The following is a 22,843-nucleotide window of genomic DNA, read 5'->3' on the forward strand; positions in this document are numbered from 1 at the left end:
GGGATGCACTTTTCTACTCATACGTTTATGAATTAATAATCTCAGGTATATGGCGCACCTTAAAACTGTGTTGCAAAGCGCTACACCCAAGTGACTGAAACCCAACCTTGGCGTTGCGCTGGATTTATGTCAGCTAGAGCCCTTTCCCCCCTACGCTTATAGCCAAGGATGAGGTGAGGATAAATTATTTATTAGCCCCGTTGTTTCTGCGAATTCAATTTTGTGACAAAAATGTGATAGGTCAAAATGGAAGCAGCCATTGCTTGAGGAGCTCCACAAACAAATTATGCAAAGTTGAAATGCCACAAGAAGCCGTAACCCGCGTTTAGCCCAAGGCTCCGTTCTTCAGTCTCCCCGAATGCCGAGGGGAGGGGAACACAAAAAAAAAAACACGAGTTTAGCAGATACTGACTCAGTGAAGCAAGCAAGCGAGTGTAGGTGGGGCGCGGCCCTCCGAGGGGCAGGTGGCAGAATGAATAAAAGTGAGTTCTCTGTACTACGACATTGCGCCTGACAGCGAGGGGTTGGTAAATAACACAATGTGTCCGCCGGCATGAAGGCATCGACTTGCCAAAACTTTACTGTCACGGCCTCGTGGTAACACAAAAAAAAAAAAAAAAAAGGTTCCAGCTCCTGTTTGCACCTCCTTGATCCTGAACCAAACACACGTAGCATTCATTTGGTCAAATGATGCAATCAGACTATGCCGTCTGATGTTTTTACAGACTAAAACGTGGAGAATTAATTTTAATTTCTTTTCCTTTTCATGTGAATTTACTGGCTCGTCTTTTCAAGGTCACCAAAAGTGCATCCATTTGAAAACCCATATAAACACAAACGCTATTTGACAGCAAATTGTGCCTTAAATGGACCTGGAACCGTTTCTAGTGTTGAGATAAGCTAAAGAATGTTTTTTTTTTGAGAACATTAAACCATAAACACAATAAGTCACAGTCGCAGCTTCACTACAAGGACACCACTCCCATTCTGGAGAATTATCATGGAACCGAGAGTGAGGGCCAACGCGCATTTGTTTACTATACATCGTTTTGGCCCTTTTAACGACTTTATACTTATTTATCTCTTTATTTATTTATTCCTTTTGTCCTCAGCTGGCATTTGCGCCTGTGGCATCGCACCGACACAACTGTACCAGAGACGGATACGGAGCGACTCCGATCGGGAATATCTCCCGAGGCAGCTCACGACGACCCCGCCTGTGGAGATGTATTTCACTTATCGGGATGTAGGAACCTGCAGCCGACGTGGCGAGGGAAGGCGAGGCAGCCCGTCGCCGCGAGATAACGGCCCAACTCCTCGTGTCGGAAAATGGGTTTCCATTTCACTTTCACAGCTCAGTGACGCCTGTCCACATAAATATCCCTCTGCTCATCTAGGTAGGAAAAATAAAGTGCAACGCCGGCGCAGTGTTTTTAAAGCGGGGACCGGCAACGTCCCTGGAACCCCTGCATGCTCCGGAACGAGGCGACTGTTAACGACGCGCAGGAGCACAGTCGAGTGTTCCTCCAAATCTCTCACAAATGACAGATTTGAAGGCGCGCGGCCCGACAGCACAATCCCCCTGACAGCTTCCAGGTCTGGCTTAGTTGGAGGCTTCAGCCTCGCAGGCGGGAGGGCCAGCGGTGGATCTGCGTTCAAATCCACTTTTGGCTCTCCAGGGCCGGGCCGCAGTTGGGGGGGGGGGGAGCGATCCATGCGCAGCATCCACCACGGTCCCGTTTTACCTACACGTTTGCTGCCAAGGGATTGCCTTTGATGGGCTTTCTGTAGCAGGGGAATTTGAAAAACCTCTTATGCCGGTACATTAATAATATCTGTCATAATGAAATAGGGGGCCGCCAGCAGCGGACTGATTTCAATGGAAGTCTGTTTGACAGCAGAAAACTGAACATACATGGAACCAGACATCTGATTTAGCAAAACATAACTTGCAAATGTCCCTTCATTCCATATTAACTCCGGCTGTATGCCCCAAATGAAATAAAAATAATTGAATAAAGGAAAGAAAAAAGGCAATCAAAAAAAAGAATAAAAGAATCTAGAAGAAAACTTAACATGAAACCGTCAGCTTGAGAGGCTAATGCACGCTCATAATTATTTCTGGGAGTTCTCCACCCCAAGGAATAAATCAGGATCGAAAAACAACGACATTCATTACTCCCGCACAGTGTAGTGCACGCCCAATCACTTACTCCTCTTTGCCCGATAAGATTAAACGCAAAGCTTGCAACCTGGCAAGCTGTTACTTATTAAAGGAACTTGGTTCCCATGGCAACGACACTTATATTCATACTTTACTTTTTTTGCTGATAGTTGTGGATTTTGTCTTAAGGCCAGAAGAGGTCACCTGATACGTAATTACTTTTTTTTTTTTTGTTGTTTTCTTGCTGCGCGAAATCCCGCTGAGTTTTTCTTTCTCTTCATTTATTTCTTTTTCGTTTTTAACCATTTGAAGTTAATTAAGTGATCACTCTGGCAACAAGCCATTAACAAAATCACATGGGCATCGATACTCTTAATTCCTGCCTTTAAGGCAAGGTGCAATTGATTCTGTCACATCTAAAGCCCCCAAGCCCTGCCGAGGCCAACAGTCCACTTGGCTGGGAATGGATTTCTGCAACGGAGGGCAGAAAAAAGAGAGAGAGAGAGAGAGGTGAATTTATTTCTCAGCATTGTTTGCAAATGGCCCAGGCCATTGAGTCTGAGATGGATGAAATAAAAGCAATCTGCTTTGGTTCGCAGAGTTTGACCTGGATTTGATTCCCCAGTTTCCCTCTGAAGATGTTTCTTTTTTTCTTCTGCTCTCTCTCTCTCTCTCTCTCTCTCTCTCTCTCTCCCACATTTCCTTCAGTCGGAGCCGCAGATTTGAAGTGTGCGTAATTCCATATTCCGCTGAAGAGATTTTCAGTGGGTCTACATGAAATCCTTGGCTGTATTATTCATCAGCTTTATTTTCACAGATTTCTACAGAGAAACACATAACATTAACACTGATTGCATGACAAAATCCATTTGGAAATGGTGAGCGTATCGCAAATTGCCCGCAGCACCAACGGAGCACCAAAAAAAAAAAAAAAAAAAAGATGGAACTGTATATTTTGAATATTTGATATTTTAAGCCCGCAAAAGCCCCACAATCGTTTGGGGTTGTAATAGCACTCGCGAAAGGAATCAAAGCGCACGCACGCCTAGACCCATGAAACTGGCATGTTCGAGCCGATTCCAACCCGTGGGATTAAGCAGCGAATTTTAATTCAAGCTTCCATTGACCCGTGACATCAAACAACAGGCATGGATCCCCGTGTAGCTGGCACTATTCATTTGTAAATGCGTCAGATGCTGTGCTGCTGAATACCTGCCATGCTGCATAATGCATGACATCCACGAGATCCAAAATACAAATCATTTGCCAAAGGGAGATTTAATATTTTTCTTTTAGATAAATACAAGTTGCAACTTTATGAGATGATCAAGTGCAGTTCAAACACGGAGGCACAGATGAGTGGAGCAAAAACACATTTTTATCGAGGTCTCCCTCCTTCCCAGTTTGCCACGTGATGAAGATGCTTGACATGTCGAACAGCTAATTATTTCAGGTCCCTCGCCTCTTCATTATCAAGCAACTTGGAAATCTGAGAGCATTATTCGACAGAGTGGTCTGAAGCAGTTTCTGAGCCATGAAAGACCCTTTTCGGTTCAATCGGCCGACAATAAATTTAAATTCCGACGGCTGACTAATTTGTAGATAGAACAAGTGTAAATCATTAGTGCACAAACGCGTAAGAGGAAAAAAAAAAACTTCAAAGGAAAGTGCACTTCATATACAAAACTACAAAGGTACAAAGGTACAAAGAAAGGAAATGCTGGGGTTTACAGAAGCTGCCAAGGAGCCACAACGGCCTCCTGTTGGTGCCGATTATTAGCCGGGTGGTTCAACCCATGCTAGGCGTTCTTTGTGTTCCTCGAGCCCGTTCGGGGAAAGAGGGGAGTTGCGGCAGCTAAAGGCAGACTGGCCTGCCATCACCCCGACAGCCCCTGAGAGCTTTACAGGCAGCATCCGGTACCGTTTTAGCCTCCGGCCCCCTGGGAATTAAAGACCCCCTGCCATCAGCAAACTGTGATGTGGACAAAAGTGCAGGCGCTGCTGAGTCAGGACCAGCGAGTGACATCCCTTAAGTGCAGGGAGGAGCGGCCGTGCTTTTAGAGGAATCACCGAGGAGGACGAGGACGAGGTTGGGGACATGGGTCAGGACGCCTGTGGAGGCCCAGGCTGGACAGGCGATCTCTGCAGGGTGGAAAATGTTCAGCAGATGAGTAACAGATTCAGCATTCAGCTTTACCAGTGAAAAGCGGGTCAAAAAGCAGCACCATAATGAGCACTGGCACTTAGCGTGGTTTTGAGAACAGATGCTGCCATAGATTAGAATTTGTGGCATTTTTGAACTTGCCAATGTCATGACAGCTAATTACTGTACATTAAGATGATGTGATATTACATATTTGTTGAGGGTGAGAAAATGAAGTCGAGAACACAGCAGGGGGCCTAAATGAGGGTGACCTTTCACAAACACACTTAAAACAATGCCGACATCAAATGTGCTAACAGGTCTAATCCGCATGGATTAAAGCAGAAAAAAAAACATCAGATTTTTTTTTTTTTCTAAACCAAATGTCCAAAAATTAGCACCACCTTCAGAATCCCACCACATAATGGGTTTCAGAACTGTAATTCATTATTTAAGTTATATTATATATTGTTTATGTAATATTATACAGTACAGGCTAAAGGTTTGGACACACCTTCTCATTCAATGTGTTTTCTTTATTTTCATGACTATTTACATTGGTAGATTCTCACTGAAGGCATTAAAAACTATGAATGAACACATGTGGAGTTATGTACTTAACAAAAAGTGGAGACCTGGCCTCCACAGTCACCGGACCTGAACCCAATCGAGATCGAGAGTGAAGGCAAAGGGGCCAACAAGTGCTAAACACCTCTGGGAACTCCTTCAAGACTGTTGGAAAACCATTTCAGGTGACTACCTCTTGAAGCTCATAGAGAATGCCAAGAGTGTGCAAAGTAGTAATCAGAGCAAAGGGTGGCTATTTTGAAGAAACTAGAATATAAAACATGTTTTCAGTTATTTCACTTATTTTTGTTAAATACATAAATCCACATGTGTTCATTCATAGTTTTGATGCCTTCAGAGAGAATCTACCAATGAAAACACATTGTATTAGAAGGTGTGTCCAAACTTTAAGCCTATACTGTATTGTATTTATTATTTATTAAATTATAATCAGCCTTGGTTTGAGTGCCTTCTTCAATGCCTTGTTTCTAATGGTTGCCCGTTATAATTCGTCAAATTGCAACAATATTCAACTTTGGCCGCAGAGTTTGCAGGGGCTCACGGAGCATCGCTCGCCACTCTGCTGGGTGCAGTGCAAGGCATACATAGAAAACAATGGGATACAGAGCACAGCACAGCTGTTTGGTCTGTGAAGTCCTTTAGTGCACTCAGTTGACAGAAATCCATCATAGTGATGGAAAACCTTGATTCCATGTAATTTAGCAGCAATGCTTTTTGACCTAACACACTCGTCTATGAACCAGAGGACCCAGGTTCAAATCCCGCTTACTACCATTGTGTCCCTGAGCAAGACACTTAACCCTAAACCCTGATTGTAAGTCGCTCTGGATAAGGGCGTCTGATAAATGCTGTAAATGTAAATGTAATGTAATGACCTCATATTTGGTCAAAACAGGGCTATATGATGCATTTCGGTCAATGGCATGCGTATACTGCAAAACATGCTAATAAGCCAAATAGCATGAGGATATACAGGGAGTGCAGAATTATTAGGCAAATGAGTATTTTGTCCACATCATCCTCTTCATGCATGTTGTCTTACTGAAAGCTGTATAGGCTCGAAAGCCTACTACCAATTAAGCATATTAGGTGATGTGCATCTCTGTAATGAGAAGGGGTGTGGTCTAATGACATCAACACCCTATATATATTCAGTCTAACGCTCTCCCAAATGAGCTACCCTATATCAGGTGTGCATAATTATTAGGCAACTCTCTTTCCTTTGGCAAAATGGGTCAAAAGAAGGACTTGACAGGCTCAGAAAAGTCAAAAATAGTGAGATATCTTGCAGAGGGATGCAGCACTCTTAAAATTGCAAAGCTTCTGAAGCGTGATCATCGAACAATCAAGCGTTTCATTCAAAATAGTCAACAGGGTCACAAGAAGCATGTGGAAAAACCAAGACACAAAATAACTGCCCATGCACTGAGAAAAGTCAAGCGTGCAGCTGCCAAGATGCCACTTGCCACCAGTTTGGCCATATTTCAGAGCTGTAACATCACTGGAGTGCCCAAAAGCACAAGGTGTGCAATACTCAGAGACATGGCAAAGGTAAGAAAGGCTGAAAGACGAGCACCACTGAACAAGACACACAAGCTGAAACGTCAAGACTGGGCCAAGAAATATCTCAAGACTGATTTTTGTAAGGTTTTGTGGAATGATGAAATGAGAGTGAGTCTTGATGGGCCAGATGGATGGGCCCATGGCTGGATTGGTAAAGGGCAGAGAGCTCTAGTCCGACTCAGACGCCAACTGGTTTGGGCTGGTATCATCAAAGATGAGCTTGTGGGGCCTTTTCGGGTTGAGGATGGAGTCAAGCTCAACTCCCAGTCCTACTGCCAGTTTCTGGAAGACACCTTCTTCAAGCAGTGGTACAGGAAGAAGTCTGCATCCTTCAAGAAAAACATGATTTTCATGCAGGACAATGCTCCATCACACGCGTCCAAGTACTCCACAGCGTGGCTGGCAAGAAAGGGTATAAAAGAAGAAAAACTAATAACATAGGCCATGAAATAGGCCTTGTTCACCTGATCTGAACCCCATTGAGAACCTGTGGTCCATCATCAAATGTGAGATTTACAACAGTGTCTGGGAGGCTGTGGTTGCTGCTGCACGCAATGTTGATGGTGAACAGATCAAAACACTGACAGAATCCATGGATGGCAGGCTTTTGAGTGTCCTTGCAAAGAAAAGTGGCTATATTGGTCACTGATTTGTTTTTGAATGTCAGAAATGTATATTTGTAAATGTGGAGATGTTATATTGGTTTCACTGGTAAAAATAAATAATTGAAATGGGTATATATTTGTTTTTTGTTAAGTTGCCTAATAATTATACACAGCAATAGTCACCTGCACACACAGATATCCCCCTAAAATAGCTAAAAATAAAAACAAACTAAAAACTACTTCCAAAAACATTCAGCTTTGATAGTAATGAGTTTTTTGGGTTCATTGAGAACATGGTTGTTGTTCAATAATAAAATTATTCCTCAAAAATACAACTTGCCTAATAATTCTGCACTCCCTGTAAAGCACATATTTACGTGTTAGCATGCTAACATCACTAACCCTTCGAACAAAAGAGAAACATAATTGTTGAAAGTTGTGGCAATCTTGCTTAGGCCATTCGCTAAAATCACAAAAACAAAGAAAAGAAACCTGCAAATACAGGTTAGCACAATTAGAATTGTGATACGGAGAATTTGGAGGCATCTAAATGAGGGAACACTGTTTCCATGAAGGGGTTTTGTAGATAGGTGTTTCGTGTCGAGGTGACGTCCGCATGAATTCAGGAGCCGTGGCTTCTCAGCAGAAGACAGGCCAAAGTGTCACACTGCCTCCGCCAGCTTAGTGTCTTTCTCAGGCAAGAGCCTGTAAGCCAACATATTAGCCAAAAAAGACTACCTTTAATTAGCTTACAGCATGTTAGCATCTTTATTTTGAAGCGCCAGACCATGTTTTCTCTGCATGTTTCAGTATTTATTCTGTTGTCTGGTAAGGTTTTCTACTCCCCATTTTCCCACTGTCACCCAGGAAGGAAGTACATAAAAAGCAGGACTTAGTAAAAAATCATATTAAAGGTTTGATGGGGAAAAGAGTAACCTTTAGTCGAGGTACAAAGTTTCTTTTGCGGTAAAATGTTTATGGTGAGGCACACAATTAGAAATCTCTCATCTTGCTCTTTTATACACTGTAAAGTGTGTTAAACAGAGGACGGGCCTGAGAGAGTTATACGAGCGGCGGTGGGTGATAATCTTAACTCCTAACTGCTGGGGTTTTTTTTTTTGGGTTTTTTTATCAGCACTGGTGATACAGTTTGGGTAAGCAGCCGCCCTCCTGTATCTCCCCGCAGGATATTACATCTACAATTTCCGAGCGCACATCTGCTCACCCGGCCGGGACATAATGTGATTGTTCTGACTTTCAAATAGTTCAGTCTGTCAGATGGGATCAATTCAGCTAATCCTGCCTGTGGACGCGTCCCGGGCTTGCTAAAGCAGGTATTTCTGGCTTGGTGTGATAAGTGTTTTCCTGGTGGGGCCTCCAACATAGAAGACTCTTTTCTTTTTTCTCCACTAACAGGGATAAACAGCGTTTTTTTTTATCATCCAGCCCGTGTTTTGGGGCCACAGGTATTTGGAATAGCAATTTGTTTGATCACAGGGAAACCTGCAGCAGTCGGGAGAAGCGGAGAGTCGAATCAGATTGTGCTTTTTTTCCCCGGCTGCAAGATAAAAAAAAAAAAAAAAGGGGGAAATACAAATGAGCAAGACGCCCAGCAATATGTTCTGGGAATTTATATGTCCTTCATGTACTTTTCACAGACTATGTGTGTATATATATATATGTATATATGTAGGTAGTATTGGGCAAAATATTTGTCTTGATACTGATTAAAGTTAACATACTTTTTGCATCAACATTAACGGATATTAATGGATGTATTTATTCATGGATTTTTTATGGTGCCACTAGAGGCAGTGACAAACATTTTGGAAACTAAAAACATAATTACAATAAATGTATATATTAGTACCTGTTCTGTAGAGCAGATGTATTCTAAATCCTCAGATGTATTCTAAAGTTATTCTAATTTTTTTTAATTAACGTAATTTAATCCCAACCCTGTGTAACCCATGACAGGCGCCCAGAAATGTGCTTTGCTCAGTGGCACCGCAGTGGAACCTTGATGGTTCAAGATTCGAACTGACAACCTTCTGATTACGAGCATGTTTCCTTTCCCGCTAGGTCAACCACTAGTTGTTATAAATGAGAACAAATATCAATACAATAGCCCCTGATGCAGATCAATACAATAGCCCCTGAATATCTAAAAAGCAGTTAAAGGCAGTTATAGAATCCGATCGACAACATGATTGTAACTCACAGAGGGCAGGGGAAAAAATCTCTGCTAAAACCCCTCCTGGCTCTCTGTCCTTTTCTCATTGGCGAGGGACAATAGGTTCCTGCTGCTAGTCCAATGGAGACCCAACTGGATTGTTTTGCAATGCATTTTTCTGGCATTGGCAGAAATCTATTTCTGATCAGATTTTACCCTCTCAGTGGGACCCTTAGAGGTGAATCTCACTTTCACCCGCAGGCTCCCATGAGGTGACCATCACTCATTGTCAAACCAGCATTATAAATGCACAGGCTTGAAAAGACACTGTAAGCTTTGTACAGCCTACGCTGAGGTCAAGCTGAATATTTTATCTGTGTGTCTGTTGCATGGAAACGGCAGTAGGCAAAGGTAGAGGGAGGGTAAAAAAATAACAAGCTCCTCTGAGGTTGGGCTGATCACGACGTCCAAAGCGTTTTTCAGAGGTCAAGTGAAATGCATATCTATTAGAATTATGAAAGAGTCAGATGTGCAAACACACATTGATTGGTCTCCACCTGACACTTTCTCCTGGCGCTTTCCAAAGCCGGCACGGGCCCCGGGGTCCTCTTGTGCTGGAGGAATGACCTCCCTTATCTTGACAAGCTACACGTACAAAGCAGCGATTACTGGTGACCTCTAACACCAGGGGCAAAGGCAGAGAGACAATCGCAGCGGAGCGTACGCACGGGGAGACCGCTCAGAGCCACCAGGCTGCCAGGTCTCACGTCTGATGTTTCCCTTCCATCTGGTCCGTGTAAGGTAATATGGAGTGGAAAAACGGGGCCGAGGAACGGGGCGGTGCCGCATGCATCCTTCTTCAGGCGGTGAGAGCCTCCTCGTGTTGACAGGCTGCTGGAGGCTGAGCATCACAGCGAACAATGCTGTTAGATTTATAACAAGGGGTCCAGAGCCCTGGCTGAAGGCCACCTCACGCTGAGCGCCGGAGAAGTGCGTCCAAGATGGATGGCACGGGTCATCTAGTAAATACTGGAGGAGGTACGGGGAAGGTGCCTCACAGGGAAAGGTGGCCTTGCCCACGCTGTTTTTCCCCCAATTAGTTTTTTGTGTGTGTGTGTGTGCTTCAGAAAAGTAGAAACTCTCTTTTCAAAAATGGCAACACAGATTTCTTGCGCAGCTGTCCATTACGTGTTGATTTTCAATACTGTCATGTCCTTGTCTAGGGGTGTGAGTGACGTGACAAGGGCGGGGAGGGGAAAAGTTGTCTGACACACAAGGGTGAAGTATGATACAAACAATGCCTTTATTTAGAGTGAGGGAGAAGGGATATATCCAAGCAACCACGAACCAAACACAACCAAAGCTTAAGCTAAGAAAGGGCAGGGGTCACAAAAGGAAAGGTGAATACAAAAGGAAAATGAAGGGGAAAAGGCAAATCACACAATCACATGACCACTATAACACACAAAGCAGTCTCTAACCCAAGACAGGACGAGATCTCTAGTAGACCTGCGGAACAGTTACACAGTTAGGCTGGTAGGCAGGTAACTACCTGTTCCTAAAAGGGACAGACACAACGGCCCAGTGCTTTTTGGGGTTTTCCCGGTGCGTTGGAGGGGGCCCAATGACCTGGGATATCTCTCCAACAACCAATTGTCAATTAACTGGTTACTTTGAGTGAGTGTCATATTTTCTTCATACACAAGAACAGGTTGCTGTGACCTCTTAATTGTATTTCCAGAGCTGTATTTTAAAAAATCCATTCTCCTTTCTGTCTGCAAACTGTGTATGTCTGTATGTTCATTTATTAAAATAATGAAATCCGAATCACTCAGACAATCTGTTTTGTCTTAGTTATTAGTAGTAGGCAGTTGTAGGCTCCCATTTAGTGCTGAATTTATGTACTGTACCAAGCAGCAGCGAATGAAAAGATCATTGGCCTCTCACTACCATCTGAGGAGAACCTGGACAAGCAATGTTGCCTCTCGAGGGTAAAATCATAAAGGACATAACCCATCTATGCCACAATCTTTTCTCTCTCCTGCTTTCAGGCAGAACATACCACAGCCTGTAGTGTATGACAGTGAGGTGTGGTAGTATCCTAGTGGGTAACACACTCGCCTATGAACCAGAAGACCCAGGTTCAAACCCCACTTACTACCATTGTGTCCCTGAGCAAGAAACTTAACCCTAAGTTGCTCCAGGGGGGGGGACTGACCCTGTAACTACTGATTGTAAGTCGCTCACGATAAGGGTGTCTGATAAATGCTGTAAATGTAAATGTAGGTTCTGGAACATTTTTCCCTACTGCCATCAGACATTTAAACACAAGACACTCACAGATATTTCTGTATATGTGTGAATATTTCTGCATGTATGCATATTGTATATGTGTACAAGTGCAGTGGGGCGCTCCCCGGGCGCCTGTCATGGATGCCCACCGCTCACCAAGGGTGATGGTTAAAAGCAGAGGACACATTTTGTCGTGTCACCGTGTGCTGTGCTGCAGTGTTTCATAATGACAATCACTTCACTTTCATATCTTAATGCATATTTTTATTTTATTTTATCACTACACTTACACATAACTTTTTTACCTTTTTCACATTGCAATATTCCATTCATAGTTTTTTGTTTTAATCTGCTTTTATTTATTGTGATTTTGCATTAACCCCAGTGCTCGTAATTTTGTTTAGCAATGCATCGGCAATGATTGAATGCGGATAAAGTGATCTGAAAAATTTGTGGCACATGTCCATGTAATCATGTACAAAACAATGAAAACATTTGATTTCATTGCCTGTTTTATTTGCTGCCTGGTATTAAGTTCAAGCGTGCAGTCGATTGACCCCGTGAACTTGGAGAGTCGCCCGGAGTGCCCAGCTACCTTTCTACGAACTCTGGTCCTCCTGTCCATTTCCCATCCTATGAGTCGTTTATTTTTTCATCAGAGTTTTTTATGATTATCCCTTGTGCTGGAAATGCAGACATCTCTTTGTGAAGGAGTTTACCAGGGATGAATGAACATCTGACTGATTGACTGCAGATTGTCTTCTGGCAGGCACGTGCACTTTCAGATTGGTCCACGTTAACAAGTCCCCCTAAGTCACCGCCACTTGTCATTCAGGTGATCAAACCGGGATACTGATAATGTCATGTCTCCTCACAGCCATAAATTAAAATCCTGCACAAATTCATCTGGTAACACAACAGTCTCCATATCAGTAACACCATGTGTTTTAAAGGAGTGAATTCCTCAGGTTTAAAGATCCTTTCACTTAAAATAAATGTGATGTGTGTGCTTCTTTAAATGCATTTATTACACTGACACATATTAATATCAAATTCAGTTAATAAATCAAATACTTATGGCACTGCTTTTGAGCTGAACCTAAGCACTACATGAAAGCTTGTTACATCCTCAGGATTTAACTAAATAAATAGATGAAACAAGAAATGATATTTGATGATGTTCGTGATGTGACCTACTGAAGGTTGCAGGTTTAAATCATCCGGAATGAGAAAGGAAAGATATGTGAGAGCGGTCAATCATCTGGCTCCTCCCATTTTAAACTCCCATTTTTAAACTTTAAGGCTCCGTCCACACGAGCAATTTTGTCTCCAAAAACGGTAAAATTCCTCTCAAAAAACAGCAAATTACAGCAGTCAAACTATGCACGACAACATTTCAGATAACCGTCCAGTGTAGACGCAAGTTCTTGTGTGTACGGGGGGCTAAAACATCATGTTTGTGTTCTGAGTGTCAGAAATAATTACACACCATAAGAGGCAGTTTTCTTCAAAAGCAGGCAACTATCATACAGATCTTTGTTACTTCATTTATTTACGTTAATCGTGAGGATGCCTTTGGCCTTACATCTGTGCTTAGTGACCGGTTCAGAAATAGTGTCCCATAATGTTGAATACATTTGTTGAAATGAAGAAAAATGGCAGCGCATTTGTAGACAAATCCACTTCTACAACTTTTAGGGCTTCTTGTAAGAGCGGCCCCTCATCAGCCCTGCTTGTCTCAAGACAGACTGTGTTGATGATGGAGTGCCATGGCATTGTGGGTAGCACAGCCGCTGACAGCAATAGCGCGTGTGACCTTCTCGGAGAGCTGTGGTGGGATCAGAGGCAGCTGGTCAGTCGGAGAGCACATCTGCTGGTATCCACAGCAGCAGACGGACGCTGTGTAATGCTGTAATAGTACAGGGCACTCTGGGGTCTCCAATATTATCCCCTCAGGCGAGCCTAGGACCCAATCTGCCCACGTCTTGCAAATCCCTCACGCAAGCTGCCGTTCGGCATGCTGTTATAAACCTCAATTTAAAAAAAATAATAATAATTTTTCATATCTGCATCGGCTATTTCCAGAGACATGGGAGTGCCGTGGACCTCTACAGAGATACATCAAGGCATGACTAGACATGGGAGGAAAAATAGAACAATTGCACATTATCTGATTACACACTCTCTCCCCCAGCATGGAAACTCTATCTAAGATTATGTGGGGCCTGGCAGGCCAAGCCAAGGATTTCACTAAAGGCCTTTTAAACAAAATGGTGCTGCACAATGTATCACATAAAGATAAGACAGTTCTTTTGCCATAGCCACATTGCAAAAGCTGCAATTGTTCAAGAGTCATTTGATGTCACCTTCTAGTAATGAATGAAAAAGACACGATTGCAATAAAAGGAAAAGAGGTCACAAAAACTGACCATGAATTCCTTTACAGATTACAGATTAGCTCTAATTTTACAATGTACTGTCTCTGATACAACATGAATGTCAAAATATATATATAAACGACTAAAGAAAAATAAAGATTAAGCAAATGCCATAGATATTAATGGTGCAGTGCAAGAAAGAGTGATAATTTAAAAGTGCATGCATCAATCAAAATGAAATAAGTTACCAACAACAAAAAAAGTTTGTGCTGTAGGTCTTATATCAATAGTTTGCATGCTGGAAAAATATCTCATATATGGTAGCTTAAACTGAATGTAAGATTCAAATGTAAATATAAATTAAATGGTTGCATGAAATCTGATCTCTCCTTGTTAGCCACCCAGGTCGTGCATCCATATCGAAACTGACCTGTGTCTGCACAACTAAAGTCTTACACCCTGGTTGACCCTTCCTAACACCAAATCAACTTGAGTGAAACCATGGCGGGGACCTCAGTTTGAAGGGGTCCAAAAGCACACTGTCTGCCTCAAAGCCTTTTACAACCTTTAGCTCCAGTACAACAAGGCAGGGTTAACAAGTAGAATCAAGACAGGGTTTAGGGCACTGTTTTCTGACTGGCACTTAAAAAAGACTTATATGAATAACTAGGAAGTGGATCTTTCTTGTTGTATCTACTTTTCTAAATCCTGAGGACGCCTTGAACTAGCAAACAAGTTCCATGCTTTGTGCTAGTTTGAAAATAGGGTCTTTAGTCTTCCCTGCTCTTGGTCTTTATAGTTTCCTCAATGGATTCTTCTGGATTGTTCAACCTCTTTGTTTATGTCCATACTGAGAATACTGAGCTAGTCATACCCGCTGTGGCAATGCAAGGGGATTTGTGCTCAGTTCACTAGCCATGGATAAGGGTCGGAAGGTACGTCATTATCTGAATGTGCCTTTTGAATGACTGTCAAGCTGATATTTAAAAAACACACCTTCCTGTGACCAGAATGAAATTATATTTGCTAGTAGTGCAGGATGTTCTCATTTCCACCTGAATGATGTGATTTTTGGATGATACTTTATTCACTGCAATGAACACAGCACCGCCACATTTGACAAAACAGCCATGGCCTCATTTTGAAACGAAATAACCTTCTCAGTTGCTGCCACTGTCACCATCTGATCGTAATCCCCACTGACACCACCACTGATGTGATGCCGGTTCATTCGCATTCTGTCCCTATCATATCATGGCAGATGCACCAGAACACAACCTCTCAGAATGCAATTCATGAGCTCTGGCCAGCAGTCACCATGTCTACTGATAACCCTCCTGTCTCTGGTTTGTGCCTGGTCTGCTCTTCAGGCCCACCTGAAAAAAAAGGTGTCACCCTGCATCACTCATAGCTCAGCAAGCTGGTATGACGGGGGCACGGGGGTCTCAGGAACTGTGATTCACACTCTCACACCTCCGATGTGACGCCTGTCCTACCCTCCCGCTCCTGTCAGAAGGTCCACAAGAGCAAAAATGACAGGGGCTTCTTCAACGCCACCTACCCGGGCCCGAAATCAATCGGCTCGTTACCCTGACCTCATCTGGAGCAGATTAAACAAATATAAAAAAAAACTGCACAGGAGATGGAAATGGAGATCGTCTCCATTGTGGCGCAATGCAAGCGCAGCGCAGATCCCCCAGGCTGAATGCATTAAGCAAAACCACAGCGCCATTGTTTTATTGATCCTTCACACAGGCTGCTGCTCTTAAGGGAATTGATGCGAATAATTTCAAAAGAGAAGTAAACCTTGATGATGGCAATTGGGAGATATTATTATCGATTTTTCCAGACTCCTTTTTTTTCCCGTCGGTGCTAAATAAAGGGCCATTTCATTCCATGGCCATGTTTCCAATCCTGACCTGGCTTCATTTGCCTCCCCTCATTACAGGAAGGGGGGAGGGGGGGGGCGAGTCTACGGCGGCATTTCCACTGATGGCCCTCATTCCACATGCCCAGGAACCCGACTGATTGAATAAAAAGCCCTGCTTTTTTTTTTTGTCGGCCGCGCTGCTTTCTGAGATTTAATTAAATCCATAAAATTAATAAGTGTAATAGGGGCCTGCCGAAATCCTATTGCACGGGTCAAATTCCCCTTTAATTCCTTCCTGATCTTCCTAATACAAGATTACACAGCAACTAACAAAGCCTGCATCCTGGTCTGTTTTGAATTAGTGTCTCAAACGTGGCTCAAAGCCGGCCATCCTTTGAAGAGGCAATGTCAATTACCCCCTGCAGAAGGGGACGGAGGTCACGCGCCTCACAGCTTGTGGCACATGAGCGGCTAATGACATAGTTATGGAGAAATAAATATATGAACAAATCAGTTTCTCCCCCCAGCCTCCATATTGGAAGAGGCCGTTTCTTTCCTTGGCTTGTTAAGTAGTGTTATTCCGTGACAGTGGTGGGTGTAGAGCAACTTCTAAGCCAACGGGAGAGGCGGGCTGTGTAATTAGTACCTCTTAAAATCTCTTTGAGCTCAAAGAGCAGTCGGTGTAGGCTGTCAGTCAAGCTTAGTCCTGATTCAGTGTGCAGAATTCCCGACATTTCCAGCATCTCGGCAAATTAAATAATGCAAATCACGACTGGAATGACTCTGAACCAATGCCTGGATTTGAGGGTGTAGGTATTAATTTGCTAAGATTACCTGATGCCATGATAAGTAGACAAAAAGGTAAGTAGACAAAAAAGTATTAGGTAAATATTCAGTGAGTGTGGATCGAAAAGTATGCACATGAAGCAAAAGAAATGTGTGTGTGTATATATATATATATACACACACACACATAAAATATTACTTTAAAATCACCTGGACCACACAAACGTGCTGAGACCAGGAGATGTATGTGAAAAAGTCACAATACCACAATGTACTGCTGTTGCTTGGTGTTTCATTAATCCAGTTGAGGAAAAAAAAACTGTTAAGAGCATAAATCTTCTCCTTCAGCACAGAATAATCTACTTTCCAAAGGGCATTTGTAGAATTACAATCCCACTGGATTGAATAGTACAAAAATGCATACAGAAATAGTACAATTACATCTAAAACTTGTTTTAAAATGTATACCAAGGGAGGTCGGGGTCTTTGTTAGCATGGTCAAATGTATTTTATTTGTTGATATTTACATACATATATGTATATATAAATTGCTTCGGGTGACAGAAAAACTGGTCTGGGCGCACCGGTTTTAGGGTGTTGGCTGTTTTTTTTTTTTTTTTTTTTGGGGGGGGGGGGGGGGGGGGTTCATCTCATTATCACACTGTTTTCGTATTTAAAAAATAAATGAGGAAATAAAGTTGAGGCAGAAACTGGGACAGATGAGAATTCATTATGGCACTAATACATAAATGCCCAAGTTTTAGATAAGGAAGTCAATAGAAAATGGAAATACTGCCCTCTTGTGGACTCACTACTGCTGTCTGTTCAAATCTGTCAATACGTTCTGTGTTCTGGTTGTGATATGAAAATAAATAATTCAGTTCATTTTTATATTTTACACAAAGCATAAATCTTTGAAAATGCAATGCAGAAGACAGCTATGCTGAGGTTACACTGTCACATATGAAGAGCTTTACATATTTTAATTTTGAGTTCAAGGATGTCAGTTTAAATTCTGTGCAGTGCAAAGTTTGCATGCTCTTCCCGTGTTGGTGCGGGTTTCCTCTGGGTTCTCTGGTTTCCTCTCATCATCCAAAGGCATTCGTTTTGTTTGTGACTAAATAATCTGTAGGTGTGAATGAATGGTGTTTTTGTGTTGCCCCGCTCTGTGCCACGTCCCTGAATATCAAAACTAAGTGGTTAAGGATAGTGAGTGAAATACAGAAAATCCTGTATTTTCGGGACAGCAGTGATTTAATTTCATGCTAGGTTTACTGCATGATCACAGGATTAAATACTTGCTCGTCCGGGTCCTAGCAGAATACAATCCATTGTTTTTGATTCTTATTTTTAGCAATTTCCAGCCAAAATGTACAGAAAGGCACAAAATCAGAAACATGTATAAAATATGAATGTGCTTCGGTGATTAAAAACTCCTAGTGCAAATGAAACAAGAGACAAGTTAAAGAAAACTAATGTTATTCATTAATCCTAATCTCTCTGGATGAAGCAAGAAATCCACTCAAAAAATTTTTTTTACTTTTTTGTAGTATGTTGATCTTGATTGCCGATTGTTGAGGTTGGAGGTAGAAATTTAGATGTTAATTTTTTTTTTTTTTTAAAAGAATAATAAATTCTGAACATCACACTTTTTTTTTTTTCCCTCAACCTCCAATTGGCCGGCTTCACAGTAAAAACAACATTCAAGGTCAGAGGTAAATAACACCTCCAGATAAACACGGGGTGATCAGGATGGATTACATCTGCAGCCACCCCCAAGGCAGCATGCATCCCAAAGTACGTCGCCTCGACAGCAAGCTGGCACTGCGCATCAGCCTCAGCGGGGGGTGGTGGTGGCTGAACTTCATCGCTTGAGACTGGATCAGTGTCACCTTCAGCCACACTGTTGTAGCAGTGCCTGTGGACTCACCTGTGTGACCTTCACCAATGCCGTTAGGAGCACTACGCCACAACCAGGCTGAGCACAGGGAGAGGAAGGGACACAATCAACACCTCATGTGGGTGGACCAGAAGCGGTCTACAGAAACAAATTCTTGTTATGCATATTATTTATGCATAAACGTGTGATAATGTCGCATTGTGCTCGTTACCAGATGCTGAATTTATTCAAATGCAAAGCCACAATCACCCTTTCACGCCTCAAGATGCTGGAGAAAAATAAATGAATAAATGTTCCGAGCACAGACAACAGCTTAGATTAGTATGGACTGTGCTGTTGTCAGTGGTTTTGATCAGCAAACATACCTACGCAGAGAAATCAGCAAATTAATTCACACCGCATTAATTGTTGAGGGGGGGGGTAAATCTATTTGATATGCACCTCCACTCTAATTAGGTAAATTCCATATTGTACCATGGATTACTTCATTAATGAAGCACTTTCCAAAAAAAACACTGTTTATTTTAGGACAGGGTATAAGTTTGTGCATAAGAAAAGTAGTATCAGGTTTAAAAAGAAGCAAAATAGCACACAGACACAAAATTGCATGTATTAAAAGCATACTAAAGAAAAAAGAAAAATATTCCCACGTGTATATGGTCTTTTTGGCTGAAACATGGTCTCAATCATACCCACATAATAAGCTTATGTACAAATATGTTGCATTTAAATGTAGCACCCTGCATAAATGCACACTTCCACTCCGCAATACGCTGCGAACAGCAGGATGCATTCCCCCAACAAGCGTAAAACTGCTGGTATTTTATAGAACCAGAGGTGCTCAATCGGTGCAACTCCCGTGCCGGTTCTCCAACGTAAGGAAAATAAACAGCCACACTTTGTACAAAATCTGAAAAGCTCTGTTGGATCTAAAAATCTTCAGGCAAATGAGGTTCTTAAGACGTTACCTGTAAACCCACACCTTTTTTTGGCCCCTAAAGTGCTCGTTATTCCCATGTGCTAGTTAAAACCTGGCATTTACCATCAAGACCACGTAGTGTCACAATCATAAGACTTCTGATGGTCACTGAGTCTGTTTGATCAAGTCCTCTCATTAAGAACTGCGGTTTCACCATCCGAACATGTATTCCATTGCCTTGGAGACAAAGCTGTCATCTTTTCTTGGTGTGTGTTGGTCGGCAACAACCTATAAATAACAAATTACGTAACGATTACTAACCGTGAACACACACACACACACACACTTTCATTTGAATAAGCGCTAACAGCCTGTACCTGGTAATCACTGCTGGAGGTTTTATACGCAGCGCTGAGCGGCCTCATGCTGGAGCGGGGCGTGGATAACGGGTGGCTGGGAGTACCGCAGGCCTTCACTGGAGGTGTGAACACGGCACTGGAGCTGCCCTTATCAGATGCCTCCATAACATTCTGGAACCAGCACAAAACAGTCATTCACCCTGCTCAAACAAAGGTGCGAGTCTTATCAAAGTTAATTAAACTATTAAACAGACCCTACCTTGTCAATACAGGGTTTGACCCCTATCATTATTGCTTCACCAAATACTTTTCCATCTTTACTGAGCGCTTTTCTAGCCTGGAGTTTCGACTGATACTGAATGTGCATCCAGTTACCAGTATTCGACATCTGCAATATCACAGATATTCCAAGAAAAATGATTAAAAATGCTAAACATTGGGTTGCCTAATGATCATTCGAAATCGATTTCAAGAACCCAATGGCTCACCACGTGTTTCAGAATATTTCCATACTGTGCAAACTGCATAAGGATGTAAGAGGCCGAGGCTGGAGGAAACCTATTTGAAGACAGAACAAGCATCCAGGATTACTTTTATCAGCTGAATAATGCAGTCATTTCTGCATTACCATACAACAAGGCAGGAAATCGCAGAGAAAATCAATATGCAGTCCAAGTACTGTTGACACACTGCAGGACAGTTCTCGTTCGTATAATTAGAGAAGATAAAAATAATATTTTTAAAAATAATTGAAATAAGATGTAATGATATATTGCCATACACAATTCATGAGACCTTGTGCACCTAGAGACACACACCCAAAAACAGTCACCCAGGTTTCGTCCAAATGGTCATCAGAAGACAGCGCATCTCCTTGAGTAAAGAAGGGGTCAACCTGTGCTGGGGAAAGAGTAGACTTCTTCTGTTGTCCGATGCTGGCTGGACTAAATACACCAGTGGCTGCGAAGAACAAAGAGGAGTGTTTTCAGCTTTCAGAAAATGACTACAGTGACCAGGGTTCTTACGCATTTCTACAAAAGAATTTACCTGACAATTGTTAAACTGAAAATATTAACTTAAACAGTCTTTCTTCCACCAAGTTTGCAGTCCAAGCCCGAGTAAAATGGGCTCCATCGTGTTCCAGCACAGACCGGCTGTAATTTACATGACTTTTAAACGGGGACGCTTCACTACATAAGGCCAGCAAAGATACTATTGACCTGCGCTAGTTTTAAATGTTGCAGTTGTAAATGTAGAAAAACATTTCTCGCTCAGTCTTACCAGATGTATGTACTTTGTTACACATTGACACAATAAGGTTTCAATGACTTTTCCGGGTATTTATACATGTTTATTTCAAAAACCTTTCAAATTGCATGACTTTTCCAGGTTCTTAATGAACGTAGGAGTGACCGTGCTTCTCGTTGCTGGTCCCAAGCCTGGATAAATTGGGAAGCCGTTTACAAAGACGTGGCTGTGGAGGCTCCTAATGGGAGCAGCCACAGGAGGAAGACGACAGGTTTGAAACTCACCGGTCCCCGGGGTCCCAGGAAAGCCAGACAGTGGAGTCTGCAGCACTGAAAATGGCTGTTGAACGGCAGGAGGGGAAACGCAATAAAACATAAAACACCCAAGCGCTCATCATTCAGATCACGTTGGCAAATAAAAAAAAAAGAAAAAAGCACAAACGTATTAAAAGAACGTACTTTACGTGCAGTTAGCGGGGACATGCCTACACCTGGACTACCGAGCTCCTCATAGATGCTTCTGACTGGAGGAGCGCCGCTCTTGTCTTTGGGTGTTGGCACCACCGGCTGGGGGGGAGATCCAGCTACAGAATACAGAGAGAAAACCACCAGTCACAGGTAAGGAGCCTGAACACTGGCACTGGATGTCGAAACTGAGAGCTCCTGCTTCAACGGACACTCACCTGGCAAAGCCGGTGACCTCATTTCAATCCCGCCTCCAGTGACCCCAAAAGTACGAGGCTGGGGTGTGGCAGGTGCCGGCAGGTCGCCCATCAGAAACCCCGGTAGAAACTGAGCACCGGTTCCAGGTTTAGGGGAAGTGGGGGAGCCCAGAGACATTGGTTCTGTGCCACGAGAGAGAGATGCCACTTCAACGAAGCACCTCGACACCTCAGAAAACCCCCCGCTCTACAGCGTTTAATTAAAACAACAGCTTGAAATAATGCCGTGATGACATAACATGTAATATTATTTAATGCCATATCACGGCAATATTTCAAGCAGTTGTTTTAATTAAACGCTGTAGAGCGTTGTTTTAATATAATACAGCATTATATTAACTAGATAGCAGGGTTGATTTCCCCATATAACCTGCATGTTAGCAAGGCTAAGCTAGCTAGCTAGCTAGCTATCAGTCGGCACGCTCCGTGTTATGTTCTAATAATGGCTGAAAACACAAGGCCGAAAATTAACACCAACCTTGAAACTCCATCATCGCCAGGGACGAGTGAACGCGGGTCAAGCCGAGCAGCTGCGGCGGAGCAACGCGACTTAGCGGGCTGAAGCGGACCCAGGGATTTCAAACGCGTTACGGGACCGCGGTGCACGATGGGACGTAGCCACGTCACGGCGGTCCGGCCGTAGAAATAGAAGCCGCAGAGCGATCTCTAGCGCCCGTTCTATTTCTAGGTGTTCCCACCCATACTTACAAGCAAATATGTCACATTCCCCCCTTTGCTGTAATCATGTTTGGTTATTTATTAAGTGTTTGGTTATTTATTAAGTGACGTCGGAATATTATGTCGCTATATTGTGTTGACAAGGTCATGTTTTTTTTGTTAGCACTACCGAACTAGAAAACAGTTTGAGACAACGGAGAGGAAACACTTCGGAAAGAGAGAAGCAGAACAAACGGGTCGCGTTAAAGTGACATGGCTCCGAACATACGAATGTCCGGTAATAAGCACCTGTTTAGTTTGTGGAGGCCGAGCACGGGACGAAACCTGGGAGAACGTGGCGCTCGCTGGGCGTCTGCACGTCACGCTTTATGGCGGTGTTGTGCCAAAATATGCGTCCCCGCTGGAAATTCGGCAGAGCCATCAAACATATTACAACAATCGTCGAAATCGTTATTG

General features: G+C 42.9%; 1 protein-coding gene across 2 annotated transcripts; it reads right to left on the minus strand.

Moving 5' to 3' along the window:
• Positions 1-18,962: 18,962 nt before the first annotated feature.
• Positions 18,963-22,825, minus strand: nup35 (nucleoporin 35). 2 transcript variants are annotated; one of them, XM_028991597.1, is made up of 9 exons: positions 22,676-22,825; positions 21,671-21,832; positions 21,447-21,571; positions 21,273-21,327; positions 20,559-20,700; positions 20,229-20,298; positions 20,000-20,128; positions 19,759-19,911; positions 18,963-19,669 (listed from the first exon to the last, which is right to left on the minus strand). In XM_028991597.1, exons 2-9 carry the CDS (start codon positions 21,825-21,827, stop codon positions 19,592-19,594), a joined length of 909 nt encoding a protein of 302 aa, XP_028847430.1. In that variant the 5' UTR covers positions 21,828-21,832; positions 22,676-22,825; the 3' UTR covers positions 18,963-19,591. The 2 variants fall into 2 exon arrangements, with proteins under 2 accessions (XP_028847430.1, XP_028847429.1); XM_028991596.1 differs by lacking the exon at positions 22,676-22,825 and adding an exon at positions 22,188-22,627.
• Positions 22,826-22,843: the final 18 nt, after the last annotated feature.

The sequence above is a fragment of the Denticeps clupeoides genome, chromosome 9, assembly GCF_900700375.1.
Source record: "Denticeps clupeoides chromosome 9, fDenClu1.1, whole genome shotgun sequence".
NCBI classification, from domain to species: Eukaryota; Metazoa; Chordata; class Actinopteri; order Clupeiformes; family Denticipitidae; genus Denticeps; species Denticeps clupeoides.

Coding starts and splice junctions, on each gene's coding strand:
- nup35 (XM_028991596.1), bottom strand. Junction 21,328..21,446: donor CCCCGCTAACTGCACGTAAA/GTACGTTCTTTT, acceptor GCCGTTCAACAG/CCATTTTCAGTGCTGCAGAC. Junction 20,299..20,558: donor ACCTGGGTGACTGTTTTTGG/GTGTGTGTCTCT, acceptor GTCTTCAAATAG/GTTTCCTCCAGCCTCGGCCT.